General features: G+C 35.8%; 1 protein-coding gene across 1 annotated transcript; it reads left to right on the top strand.

Moving 5' to 3' along the window:
* The first annotated feature begins 9,793 nt into the window (after positions 1–9,793).
* LOC106647366 (galactosylgalactosylxylosylprotein 3-beta-glucuronosyltransferase I) lies at positions 9,794–11,858 on the top strand. Its single transcript, XM_014363709.2, has 4 exons — positions 9,794–10,121; positions 10,310–10,854; positions 10,953–11,249; positions 11,482–11,858. Exons 1-4 carry the CDS (start codon positions 9,941–9,943, stop codon positions 11,578–11,580), a joined length of 1,122 nt encoding a protein of 373 aa, XP_014219195.2. The 5' UTR covers positions 9,794–9,940; the 3' UTR covers positions 11,581–11,858.
* Positions 11,859–12,114: the final 256 nt, after the last annotated feature.

The following is a 12,114-nucleotide window of genomic DNA, read 5'->3' on the forward strand; positions in this document are numbered from 1 at the left end:
AGGCAACATAAAAAATTTATAACCTTTAGATCTAACTTCGAGTCAAAGTAATATAAAAATTAAAAAAGAAAAAATTTTAAGACATCCATGAATGCAAATTATTGTCCAGTATAACCGAAAATACGTAATTCATAGACATATTAAACAATAATGAATAGTCTTTAAATGTGGATGATAATTTGAATCGAGTTTAGAGAAATTTAATAAAATTATAACTTACTTATCAATAGTGACGAGTTATCGAAGCCAAAAGCTAATGTTTTCGTGCGATAAGATTTTATTTTGTATCATTACATGAACTTTTCAATATATACTTATGAGGACAATAAACGAAAAGAAATTTCACAAAAATAATAAATGTCTCATTAGCTCGATTCAAATTGCTGTTCGTGACTTCTCAAAGAGGAAGTGAGTAAAGTTAATGTACTGAAAGAGTTATCCCAGTGAAGTATAAATCTAGTATTGAAAAAAAAAGTTTTCATGCGTATATATAAATGTACGTAAAAATAAGTTCGTAGGAAAAAGCAGAAAATTTCACTGCTGCAGGCGACAGAAGTGCAAAAAAAAGTAAGCGTACACCAGGCACGGCTCGACGCAGAAAAAAGCTCCGCCACAAACGTCCGGTGAAACGTATATTATCTATGAAAATGTAGAGTAAAAATTATACTAAGCTTATCGAAGACAACACATAATTAATAAATAAATGACCGGTGTGTATAAGTAACCGCTAATCGACTAGTGAAGTAAAATAATTATAAATAAACGATCGTACGTAATTAGGAAACAAGTCCACGAAGTAAGAGGCGATAAAGAAAAAAATAATATACCTTCACCTGTAAACTCAATAGGCGAATATATACTTGTATCGTATAATCGTAATAGTGTGGTAATGTGTAATGATTGATAAAAAAAAAATAATAATAACTAGTATCCAAGTACTACGCAATACTTCAAAAAAAGAAGATACCGGTGTTTTAAAGAAAAAACGAGTTAAAAATTAATTTTCACAAGCTATGCATATATACACGCGTAGAGTGAGTGTGAGCGACTATGTGACTGTGTAAGTGCAAGATGCGATTTTTAGTAGGTGTGAAACTGTTTCCGTTCTGCGCGAATTTATTCATGTAACGTAATACCGTGTTTAAATCGTATGTTTGCTGTATAGATCACTTGACATTTGTTTTTTTTCTCTGAAAAAAAGGAGAAAAAAACTAATTTTATAGAAAAAAGATAAGGAGCAGAAGCGTCAAAAAAGTGTGATCACGCATTTATCCCACCTTCCCCCTTGGCATAAGTATACGGCATATATTCGATGGAACGAATGGTAGAATTTTCGCCAGTAATACACAATTAAAAAGTCACTATCGACTTGTATGAGTGATACAACTACTTCTAGAAAACGCTTTACGTATACATTGATATTATGTATCACCCCCTTCCCCCCTACGATTAATACTCGATCCTATTGTATTGCTAGTTACGTTTTGATGTTACGTCATTAATTAGTAATTATACTCTGACATACTACACAGAAGCCAAGCAGTACATGACAATGCCACGAATATAACGTCCAGTAATTAATTGATACGTAATAAACGATGAAATTGACGGCATTGAATGAAGCATGAATCTGCGAGACATTTAATACTAATTAAATTGTATTTGTACATATTACATTATAAGAGCTATTTTGCCGGGCACGATATGCAAAATTATTCAACTCGTATTTCTCTTTACGAGTTATCAAAATTACGAGATTTATAGAAGAAATGTGTATTACTTATTAGTAAATCTTTTTTTTTTTAAGTTTGTCTCGGCTAAGGCGAGTAAATTTTTTAAATGTTTTTGGTAATCACTTCTGGCAGTGTATTGTAATTAAAGTATTGTTTTTGAATGTTGATGAGTTGCTAAATGGTTTTTTTCAAATTGTTTAAATTATTCAATGAAATTACTATTGTTGCATGAAATACTTTATCGTGAATTGAAAACAAGTCATACGGTGTGGCTTTCAGTATCCTCGAACAAATTACTTGAAAAATTTACATAAATACATGATTAAAAGTTTCAGCCACAACAAAATATTTTATCAATGTTTTCTCTTTGATTAGTTTTGAATTGATAATACAAAAGTATAAATGAATTAGAAAAATTTTCTGTACATGTGAACTTAATTTGAACGTTATTGTTACTGATTCTTTATTTTGTTTTATTACCTTAATTTTAAATCTTCTTTGCTCTCCCATGAAATTTTTAAATATTAAAATTAAATATATGTATGGCGAAGCTACGCGAACATTTCCAGACGTACCTTTGTGAGCTTTTCCAAGTAGTACAACATTGCCCGACTTGCCAAATCTGCGGCTCATCATGTCGTCACACTTCTCATTAAACGAATTACTCTACGTAGCAGAAGTAATAAAGGAAAAAGAGGATAAAAGTATCATAATACATTAAACAGATGAAGAGGGAAATTCCTGCAATCAGTTCTATGTAGTAATTTTTTTACAAATTTCTCTGTAACATTAAAACATTAGTTTTTTAATAGTAACTTGTAAAATTATTAACTCAAGTGCAAGAATTAATAGTGTTTTTGACGCACTTATGAAGTCTTTGTCATCCACATGCAGTAAGAAGTGCATGAATTACGTTAAAAATTTGTTATATGTTTTTCTTTATCCTTGTGAATGTGATTATTTATGAACTGTTTACTTTACTTGGTATTTTTGGCATATATTTGTTTTTTGTTAACGTAAAACGTAAATTATCGATAAAGTGTGAACAAAAAAATGAAGCGACAAAATTTTTATAAATACACAATTAAAAGTAAACGTAGCGTAAGGTGACTATGATACTTCTGACTTTGAATACGATTTTAAACATTAGTGAGTAGTTCAATTAGAATGAAGGAGTAAAAAAATCGTCAAAGTGAGTGATGCAAGTATAAGATACAGCTCTATTGATTTTTTTATTACATCATTGCACGTACGACAATAGCAAAAAAAAATATCCAGCTAAATTAAATAGCTAGTGCATTAAAAATTTTGATAGTATTTACATGTTGTGATTTTTATGAGCATTGTTTTTTATCTTTTAGTTAGTTTGAAAAATTATTAATTACATTATTACAAAAGGTGCATTATCTATACATTTTTCGTAAAGGACATAAGTTTTATTGCAACCATAGTGTGAAAGCAATTGTTTTCTTTTATCTTCGGTCAACATTAATCGCAAGAAATTTTTTAGTTTAAAATTTTTTTTATGTTATTGTGAATCTGTTGAGATTTTTAGCTTTTTAAAAGCCTTAAGTCTTACGAAACGTTTTTAGTAAATTATTTACTACTGCTTAATAATGAAATACGATTAATCGTAGTCTTGAAAATAGTTGAAAACAAACTCCAAAAATTTTTCCAAATACCTTCAGCAATTTTTTACAATGCACACATATTGTGATAAACAACGACATGTACATAAAACAAGAAATATATAAAAAAACCAATCACAAGCACCAAAGTAAAGCGTTATAATGTTTTACGTGCATATGTTTCTGTTAAAGATTTTTTTTAATTATCTAAACGCTTATGGAATAATAACAATAACATTTTTGAGCTTTTGTCGAGTTACATTGCTATTATTCATAACTAAAAACAAATGATAAATTAAATAGCCATGTTATGTATGAACGTGAGCGGATGATTGACTTGAAAAAATTTTTGACTTATATCTCGATGTAAATATTGATATTACGTATTCTCTAAATAAATATAATAAATAAAAATGGCCCCGACTCCAGCCCCCCCCCCCCGGTGAATCGTATCATACTTAAATACATGATATGCAAACACGCATATAAGAGAACAAAAATACAAATGATAGTCGAGGTTGAGAGAATAAAAACGGTAGTAAATAAAAAAAAGTAGTGAACGAGCAAAAGTACTCTAAAGTACTTGAACGTGTGTGAGTGCATGCGAAATATTAGCCAGCCACACCTACGTAATATTGATTGATACTGAATGTTCAATATAACAAAACATACGAGTGCTAGAGAGCATAGCTATCCTACAATGCATTAATAGCGTTTCAAAATAGCAAAAAAAATGTAAAAGAAAAAAGGTGACACAAGTCTTACGTTTAATTGACTATTGACATGTAGTATTACAAAGCCTCCGCGGCAACGATAATGAATAGGTGCGCACATGAATTAAGAGTTGAAAATGAAGAATAATCCCAGTGACAATGAATGTAAATGTATCCATTTTTTGGAAACTTGATGTAGAATTATTATTATTATTATTATTATTATTATTATTATTATTATTATTATTATATTATTATACTCATAAGCTATATCTATATGATACACGAACAAAATAAAAACGTACAGAAAATGAATTTTTTGGTGCTTTTTTTCTCTCTAATCACTCTTTGATAATCTCCCATGATCTTAAACTTTATTTCTATCAACTTTCTCCGTACGCCGCCGCGCCGCTTGTGCACAAAAATTTGCGTAAGTTTTCCGTTTTTTTTGCTAATTAAAAAAAAAGAAGCTGCCCATCAATCTATCAATCGAATAATGCTACTCCTGTTCTCTTTTTTTAAAATCATTTTCTACTCCTATACTAGGTCGAATAGCAAAGGCTTTTTCCTTTAATCTAATATTATTTCTAATATTCTAATATTAATTACATTTACATAATTTTAACTCTTTTTTCAATTCTTTCTCTTTCCATTCTTGAAGAAATATTGTATGGAATATAGAATTGTGTTAACTAAAGCGTTTTGTTTTTGGTATGAGCTTCAAAATTATAATATTTAAGCATTAATAATTAAGTATGCCTACTTGAAATAATTTGAGACTGTATGATACACATTTTTAATACGTTTTCAAGAAAACCATAGGTACGTTGGATAGATACGAAGCTTTCTCCGCAAACACAAAAAATTTGGAAGAAAATGTTTTCTTTATTTCTCTATAAAAAAATACTTCGGCACCCCACAGATGACGTTACCACCTCCAATCCGTATCCATCAACAGACATTGCAAAAGAATACCCCCTTTTGTTCCTTGCGATCGAAAACAGACGCGAACATACGAGCACAATGGCAGCAATACAGAAAAAACGAGATACTGTAGAGACTGGAAGAAAAAAAAGCATCAACAGAGCGAGCCGCGAGGATATGTGTTTGAGAGGGCGCTCGCTCATACTCGCTGAAATTACAGTGTTAAATGCGCATTTTACTGCAGTATACGTAACTACAGGTACATACATACACGTAGCCAAAGACTAAGCACCACATATGCAGAGAAAGGAAAGAAGAGACCTCCCTCTTCGGAATTTATGACTCCGAGAGCGCGAGTCAGCGATGAAAGTCTCGTGAAGGCCCGCAAGCTGCCGACCCGCATTTTTCCTTCTTGCACTCTCTCTCTCTCAGCTCCGTTGTTTTGCGGTCCAACCATTGTATTTCTCCTTTTTTTTTTGCCACTGTTGTTGGGTTGGCTGCGAGTACCTGACATGTTGGACTCCACAGTGCGAATAACACTGGCCGCAGAACAAAGTGTCGAAAGTTAACTACCCATGAATGCTATGTAAATGAAAGTACGCGCAGGCGCGCTGGTGGTTACAATAAAATGCGATAAGTGAAAAAAATGCGGACATTTATGGAAGATAGAATAACGCGCTTTGCCGCTCGTATTGGAGTTGTAATTTCTACTTTTGTACCATCCGAACAGAGAATTCCATTGATTTAATGTTCGCGCGTAGGAATCCCTCTACTGTCCCGGAAACTCGAAATCAACTGTTCCATATCTTCTTACGCAAGCGTCCCGAGGAGTGATATAAACAACGAGCAAAAAATAGCCATACGTACATGGTATGTTCAGGGTGAGAATGAGCAGAAAAAAAGTAGGGTGGGAGAGAGGATACAACAGGGATAACCGGATGGTGCGATATAGCTTGCGTGCGACCGATTGGGTGGACGATGCAATAACGTAAACAGAACATAAACGTTGACGAGAACGACGCGTCGTAACTTGTCGGGATATCGATGTATCTGCACGAATGTTACGTCTACATTTCGTACGTGTATATATTACATATACATATATACATACGCTCTCTGCTGTGCGGGTTGTACGGGGTACAGGGAGTATCGTCACGTGGTTCCGATCGTGAATTGCGCGTGCACCTTGCAACGATTCGTGAAGCGCGAGAGTCGTGAATACCGGTGCTTCGTTACGCTAATAAAATTTTGATACGGCCGTTACGTTCATTGAGAATGTTTTTTTTTTTTTTATTACCGCTTGCAACGAGTGTGGAGGAAGGGTGTGTTGAATTGGTCTACTGCTGCTGTTGCCGATACAAGCTTTTCTTTACGACTGTATGAACATGAGAGCGATGGATTTTTCGTTGGATTAATTGGTCCTAACAATCGAAATTAATTTTATTTCGCTGGAAAATGGCACTAGTTCCGTAGTAATTTTCTCGGGCATTGAAAATTTCCTTAAATGCATTGTTCAAGCGACTGTTATGTATAAGGAAACGTTCCAGTCCACATTGTCAGTTAGCATGCCTGTATGCAACATTGACAATTAGCACAGTACAGATAATCATTCACAAGTTTCTCGGAAGATGTTATACTAGTAAATAGTCTTCGGGAGAAACGTTGTAATGGAAGCTGCAGAGTACAAAAAGATGTCGGTGTTTACCGAATGCTTACACGCGTAAGGATTGCAATGCACATACATACATGCATGCAGAACTCGATGGCATTAGCCAAAAAGCTTGCCCGTTCGTTTTTCTTCGTATTGTGTGCACACATCAGTTGTACATGCAGATTTAACGCGCTTCGCATTCGAGAGTCCACACTGCCACGGAGTACTCGCGCCACAGTGATGAGAGCTCTACAACAGCGTAATAACAGTACAGTAGTGGTATCTTTCCGCGAGCAATCATGAAAAGAGCAGCCCCCGTTGCTGATGTTGTTGTCTGCGCATCCGAAAGTGGCTCTCATGCGTGCACTTTCGCGCTGATGGTACAGCCTCGCACGGCCAATAAGCGTAAAAGCATGGAAACGAGCTGATGTGTTTTGTCTAGCTGGGCTCGAGCGCCGTTTTTCCGAGGCGCTTACATCGATGTTTATCTCGGTACGTGCGTGTAATTTTCCGGGCTGTGTGAAGATACAACAGCTTAATCACGGCTCAAGTATACTCGAGGACGCGGCTAAACCATCGATAATAACTGGGCTCTGGGCTTCGTCGATTTCGACAATTGTAATGACTTCTACCGAGCAAAGCTTGCAGAGACAGTGTGTAGCTGCAAAGTCTATACTGTACAGATAATATTACGAATTGAAGGTAATTTTCAAGCGTTGATTCAAGAACGACCATGTGATCAAAGGAAACTTCGTTCACGCTCTCCTTTACCGTGACTCATTATATGGCGAACGACAATAAACAAAACGGCGCTGCCATATCAAACCTTACGATCATGCACAGCAGCACGAGAGCTCGGTATGAAGACATTAAATCACGAAAAATTATTTGTTGCGCGCGTACTCGTTTTTCTGGTCCTCTCTCTTTGCGCCCGTGATCAAACGTACAATATGTTAATAAGTCGCGAGAATGGCGGTGGTAGTGGCATGAGTAAACGAGCGAGTCGGCCAACGGGCAACCGATAAACCAGCCGTTGCCCATTATTGTACATCACGCGTGGATTAAACCAAAGAACGGCAACTCTTCTGCGCTCGAGAAACATCTTTCTCGCTTTCACACTCCTAGAGAGAAAGAGAGAGGAGAAATAGAACAAACTTGTCTTCTGCATGTATCGTACATTCGTTTGTTCCCCAGGTGAGACAGTGATTACAGATTATTTGCATGGGGCCCTTTATTCATTGTTCATACGAATGTGTTTTTCGCGAAACCTGAACATCGTTACTGTCTCATGTATTTTATTCTGTATATGTATAATATGCATGTGAATGTCAGGTGTAAATAAAAATAACGTTTTCACTCGAAAGCATTCCCATTGTTTTATTTATTCAACCTCGATTGATAAAGCTCTAAACCATTAAATTGCTAGAAAAACAGGAATTGCTGAATTCTCGCATTAATGATTTAATTCCTTTAATTTCCTCCTCGTATACTTTCCCATACTACGCGACCGAGACTTTGTAAATTATTGACGCGGTAGGGGCTATGTAAGTTTGAAATACAAGTACAACGCATGCCCCATACGCGTACATTCCTTTCTTTAGCTTGATACACAGGTATACCTACTATATCTATATACACGTATATTCTTGCTCTCCTCAGCTCCTTTGGCTTCCTCGTCCTTCTTCCCTCCTTCGCCACCACCTCCTTCTTCTCCACGCGAGGCTGCGTCTTTACTTATTGGTTTCGCCATGAGAGGCAAAAAGGAGCTGGAGCTGGCCAATGAGGAGGAGGGAAAGGGAGAGAAGATTAATGCCCCCCCCCCCTCCCCCGAGAAAGGGGCACCCCGGGCTGTACGGCAGCCGTTCTCCTCTCCTCTCGCGTCGCTCCCCCGGGGCCTTGACCGGAAAATACACAACTACACCATTGAAGAGAAAAAAAGAGCGAGCCACTAGGATGTGCCCCATACATACAGCCTCCGTACTTTCTGCTCTTGGTGGTGGTGAGTTTTTCGGTCGTGCATTTTGCGAGCGATACTTTTGATGCCCGCGCACAAAGGGCCTGTTTTGCTCTCCAGCTCGGCATCGAGCTAAAAAGAAAGAGATGAACGTGCCCCGAACTTTTTGTCACGCCTAGACATAAGCGGCTCTTTGTCCTGCGTATGTAAATAATTGTTTAAGCGCTTAAAGTTACGAGATTGCCTGTTGTGCGCGTAACAGATTCAGCTTTTGCCTCCTCGAGATGGTTTGCGTGTGTATTTTTCTGTTGACCTGTCGAGCGCGCACGCAAACTTGTCTCTGAGCCTTTGCAGGAGTGTCTATATTTCATCCAGATAAATTGGAGCGTGCAATGAATTACACTACAAGTTGTAGCCTATTTTATTCGCTGCATTCTCCAAAATATTGACCTTTGGTTTTTTGTATTCTTCCAGTATGAACACTTTTTAAGCGATTGTTTTTTGGTAACTGTCAGAAGACGGCGTACGAGTGTTTTCCCGTGAATCTATTTTTTAAATGAATTTTTATTTGCCCCAATGTTTGCCTAGTATGGATTTTTTCTTCTTCAAGTAACTTTTAATACGATTTCGAAGTGTTGTTGCACTCGTCGTACTAATTTAGAGTCTATTTATAATTTATTTTATCACACTTAGATAACGCAAACAAAAATTAACTCGAAAAGCACGCTTAGTATATTGGTTGAAGCAAGAAAGCTTGCCACGAAAAACATCTAGCAACTAATGACCAAACGATGGCAAAGTTTGTTAGAATAACCAATGACAATTTTTTAACATATTCAATTTAATAACCAATTATTGATTATTCCTAATAGTCATAGTTAATACATAAAAAGTTTTCCATTTTTTTTTTGTAAATAATGGCAAGGATAGATTTTTGTTGAATTCAGCCAAGTATTTTTTTACATGTGCTTTGTTTAAGTTACACGTGTGTTAAAAGTATTAATTTTTAAACTCAATATTTCGATTTTGGTACGCGGCCACTTATTCTGACTTTTTAACTTGGCTGCGGGCTTATGTCATCAAGTCTTAAAGTTATGCAAACAATGCCGCCGGCATTTGTATAATACGAATAATAACCTTAAAATTTTAGTGCTCACTATTAAAAAGCTTACTTGAGTTCTATTAGTACATCAGTGGATTACTTCATAAGCACAACGTAAATTAAGCCTACGGCGAGAATGGTGCGTACAGAGCACGTGTAGACATGTCAACATTGACGAGCTCGTCATCGTACAGTGGCAGCAGCAACAATAAATACTAGAGTGTGCAATACTGAAATGATGTTTAGTGTCGCCCAAGCTAGTGATGAGGTCAATCTTCTCAGTATGGAATCCGATCACTATCATTGTATAATCTACAAAATTTGGCAGTTTTTCATCAGGTCTCTCTATCTCATATGCCGTAGCAGGATAATACTTATCTTTGGTTTACTCTTTGTCGTCTGGCAGAGCTGCAACAGTAAGTACAACACTTGTTTATATGTAGATTTGTAACATATTACGTACTCGTAGTTGTATCCAATCACGTACAGTTATATACCTATATTTGTGAATAAACAGATACACATCTTTAACTTCCAACAATAGGTTAGAATATTTCAAATTCTCTTTTCATGCATTTAAATGATTTGAAATCTTTATTTTTAGATTTTGAGGCCCAAAAAGAATCATACCGCTTGGCAAGAGAGTCCCTGGAAGCGATAAGGGCAGACTTGATTACTCTTAAAAACATACATGAACCACTGTATGTGCATGTGCCTCCCAGTGCCGAAACATGCTCTTGTGCCTCAGAGTACAAAAAAATAGGAAACGTTTCAAGTGACTACCCTACCATTTATGCAATAACACCTACCTTTGCGAGGCCTCTGCAGAAAGCTGAGCTCACCAGAATATCTCAAACATTTTTGCTTGCTCCTAATTTTCATTGGATCGTAGTAGAAGACTCTCCGAATAAAACTTCGCTGGTGACGAATTTTCTTGCTCAGAGTGGTCTTAATTACACTCATCTGTATGCGCCTACGCCATCAAAGCATAAACCTAGCAAAAATGAGCCGAAGTGGAAGCATCCAAGGGGAGTTGAGCAACGAAATGTAGCTCTCAGGTGGATCAGGGCTAATCTTAACGAGAGACACAATGGTGTTATTTACTTTGCGGATGATGATAACACGTACTCTCGTCATCTATTCCAAGAGGTAGGATTAACTATTTAAATTCAATTAGTAATTCCAAAAGAATGAGCCACTTTGTGGCTAACTGTTAATACAAATTTGTAACAATAATTTATTTGCAGATAAAGAAAGTAAAAAGAGTTGGTATCTGGCCAGTTGGTCTAGTTGGCGGTCTCATGGTTGAAGGGCCTATATGTGATAAAGTTACCAAAAAAGTGACAGGTTTTAAAACGGCATGGGCAACAAACAGGCCATTTCCCATTGATATGGCTGGTTTTGCAATTAACTTACAGGTAATTTTAGAGAAAAAGAATGCCGAGTTCTCATACAAGACTCCAAATGGCCTTCATGAAAACCATATTCTCCGGCAAGTCACAACTAGGGAGGAATTAGAGGGTTTGGCTAATGGTTGTACGAAGGTAAGGACTTTCACTTGAACTGATTTATTTTCTGTTTATACCAGTAGAGAGTTTCTATATACTACCTAAGAAGTAATAAGACTCATATCAAGTTATATAATGTGATAACAAAAAAAAAACTTTATGTATGGTATTAAAAAAAAATCTATGGTTTGTGAACTTTTTCAGAATTCACATGTAAATTTTTTTCAACGGTTAGATTCTTTAATCTAGTATAATGTTTTATGCACAGGTGTATGTCTGGCACACGCAAACAAGTACACCCAATTTACATGCGGAAAAAAAATTGGAAAAACAAGGAAAATCAACGAATTCCGTTATTGAAGTGTAATGAAGATGATCATTTTTGTCTCTTTGCCGAATCAAATATCATAGCTTACCTGCACTGTCAGTGTTATACTTTAAATATTTTTTCCAAAACACATTCGTCAAAATAAAACACACATTGTTGAGACTTGTACTGCTTAAAATGTCAATGTTTTGGACAAAAAAATGAGCATTACCATGAAGCATAGGTCTAAGGGTACAAGTGTTTAGTCGTCAAGTGATAAGATTGTGATAACGTGCATCACAAGAATGTTGTACTCTGTTTTGTATTTTTTTATTTAATAAAATTAAAATAGTCTCAAAAATCTAACAATCGTTAACCTTTTTTCTTTTTATAATAGGTACATTTTTTATTTTTATTGAAATCTTTTTGTCTCTGTAAAGTATAGAAAAAGCATGCTTGATTCCAATCCTTGGCTTGTCCATCTGAACTTTTTTAACAAACTCGAACAAATTATTTTTAAAACTTTTTGTGATAAGCAACAGGTTTTTTTTTCAGTGTCATTAGCTTTTCTGTACATTCAAACGCTTATTATAC

The sequence above is a fragment of the Copidosoma floridanum genome, unplaced genomic scaffold (assembly GCF_036245765.1).
Source record: "Copidosoma floridanum isolate Cflo_tuat_1 unplaced genomic scaffold, Cflo_Japanese_pri ptg000013l, whole genome shotgun sequence".
NCBI classification, from domain to species: Eukaryota; Metazoa; Arthropoda; class Insecta; order Hymenoptera; family Encyrtidae; genus Copidosoma; species Copidosoma floridanum.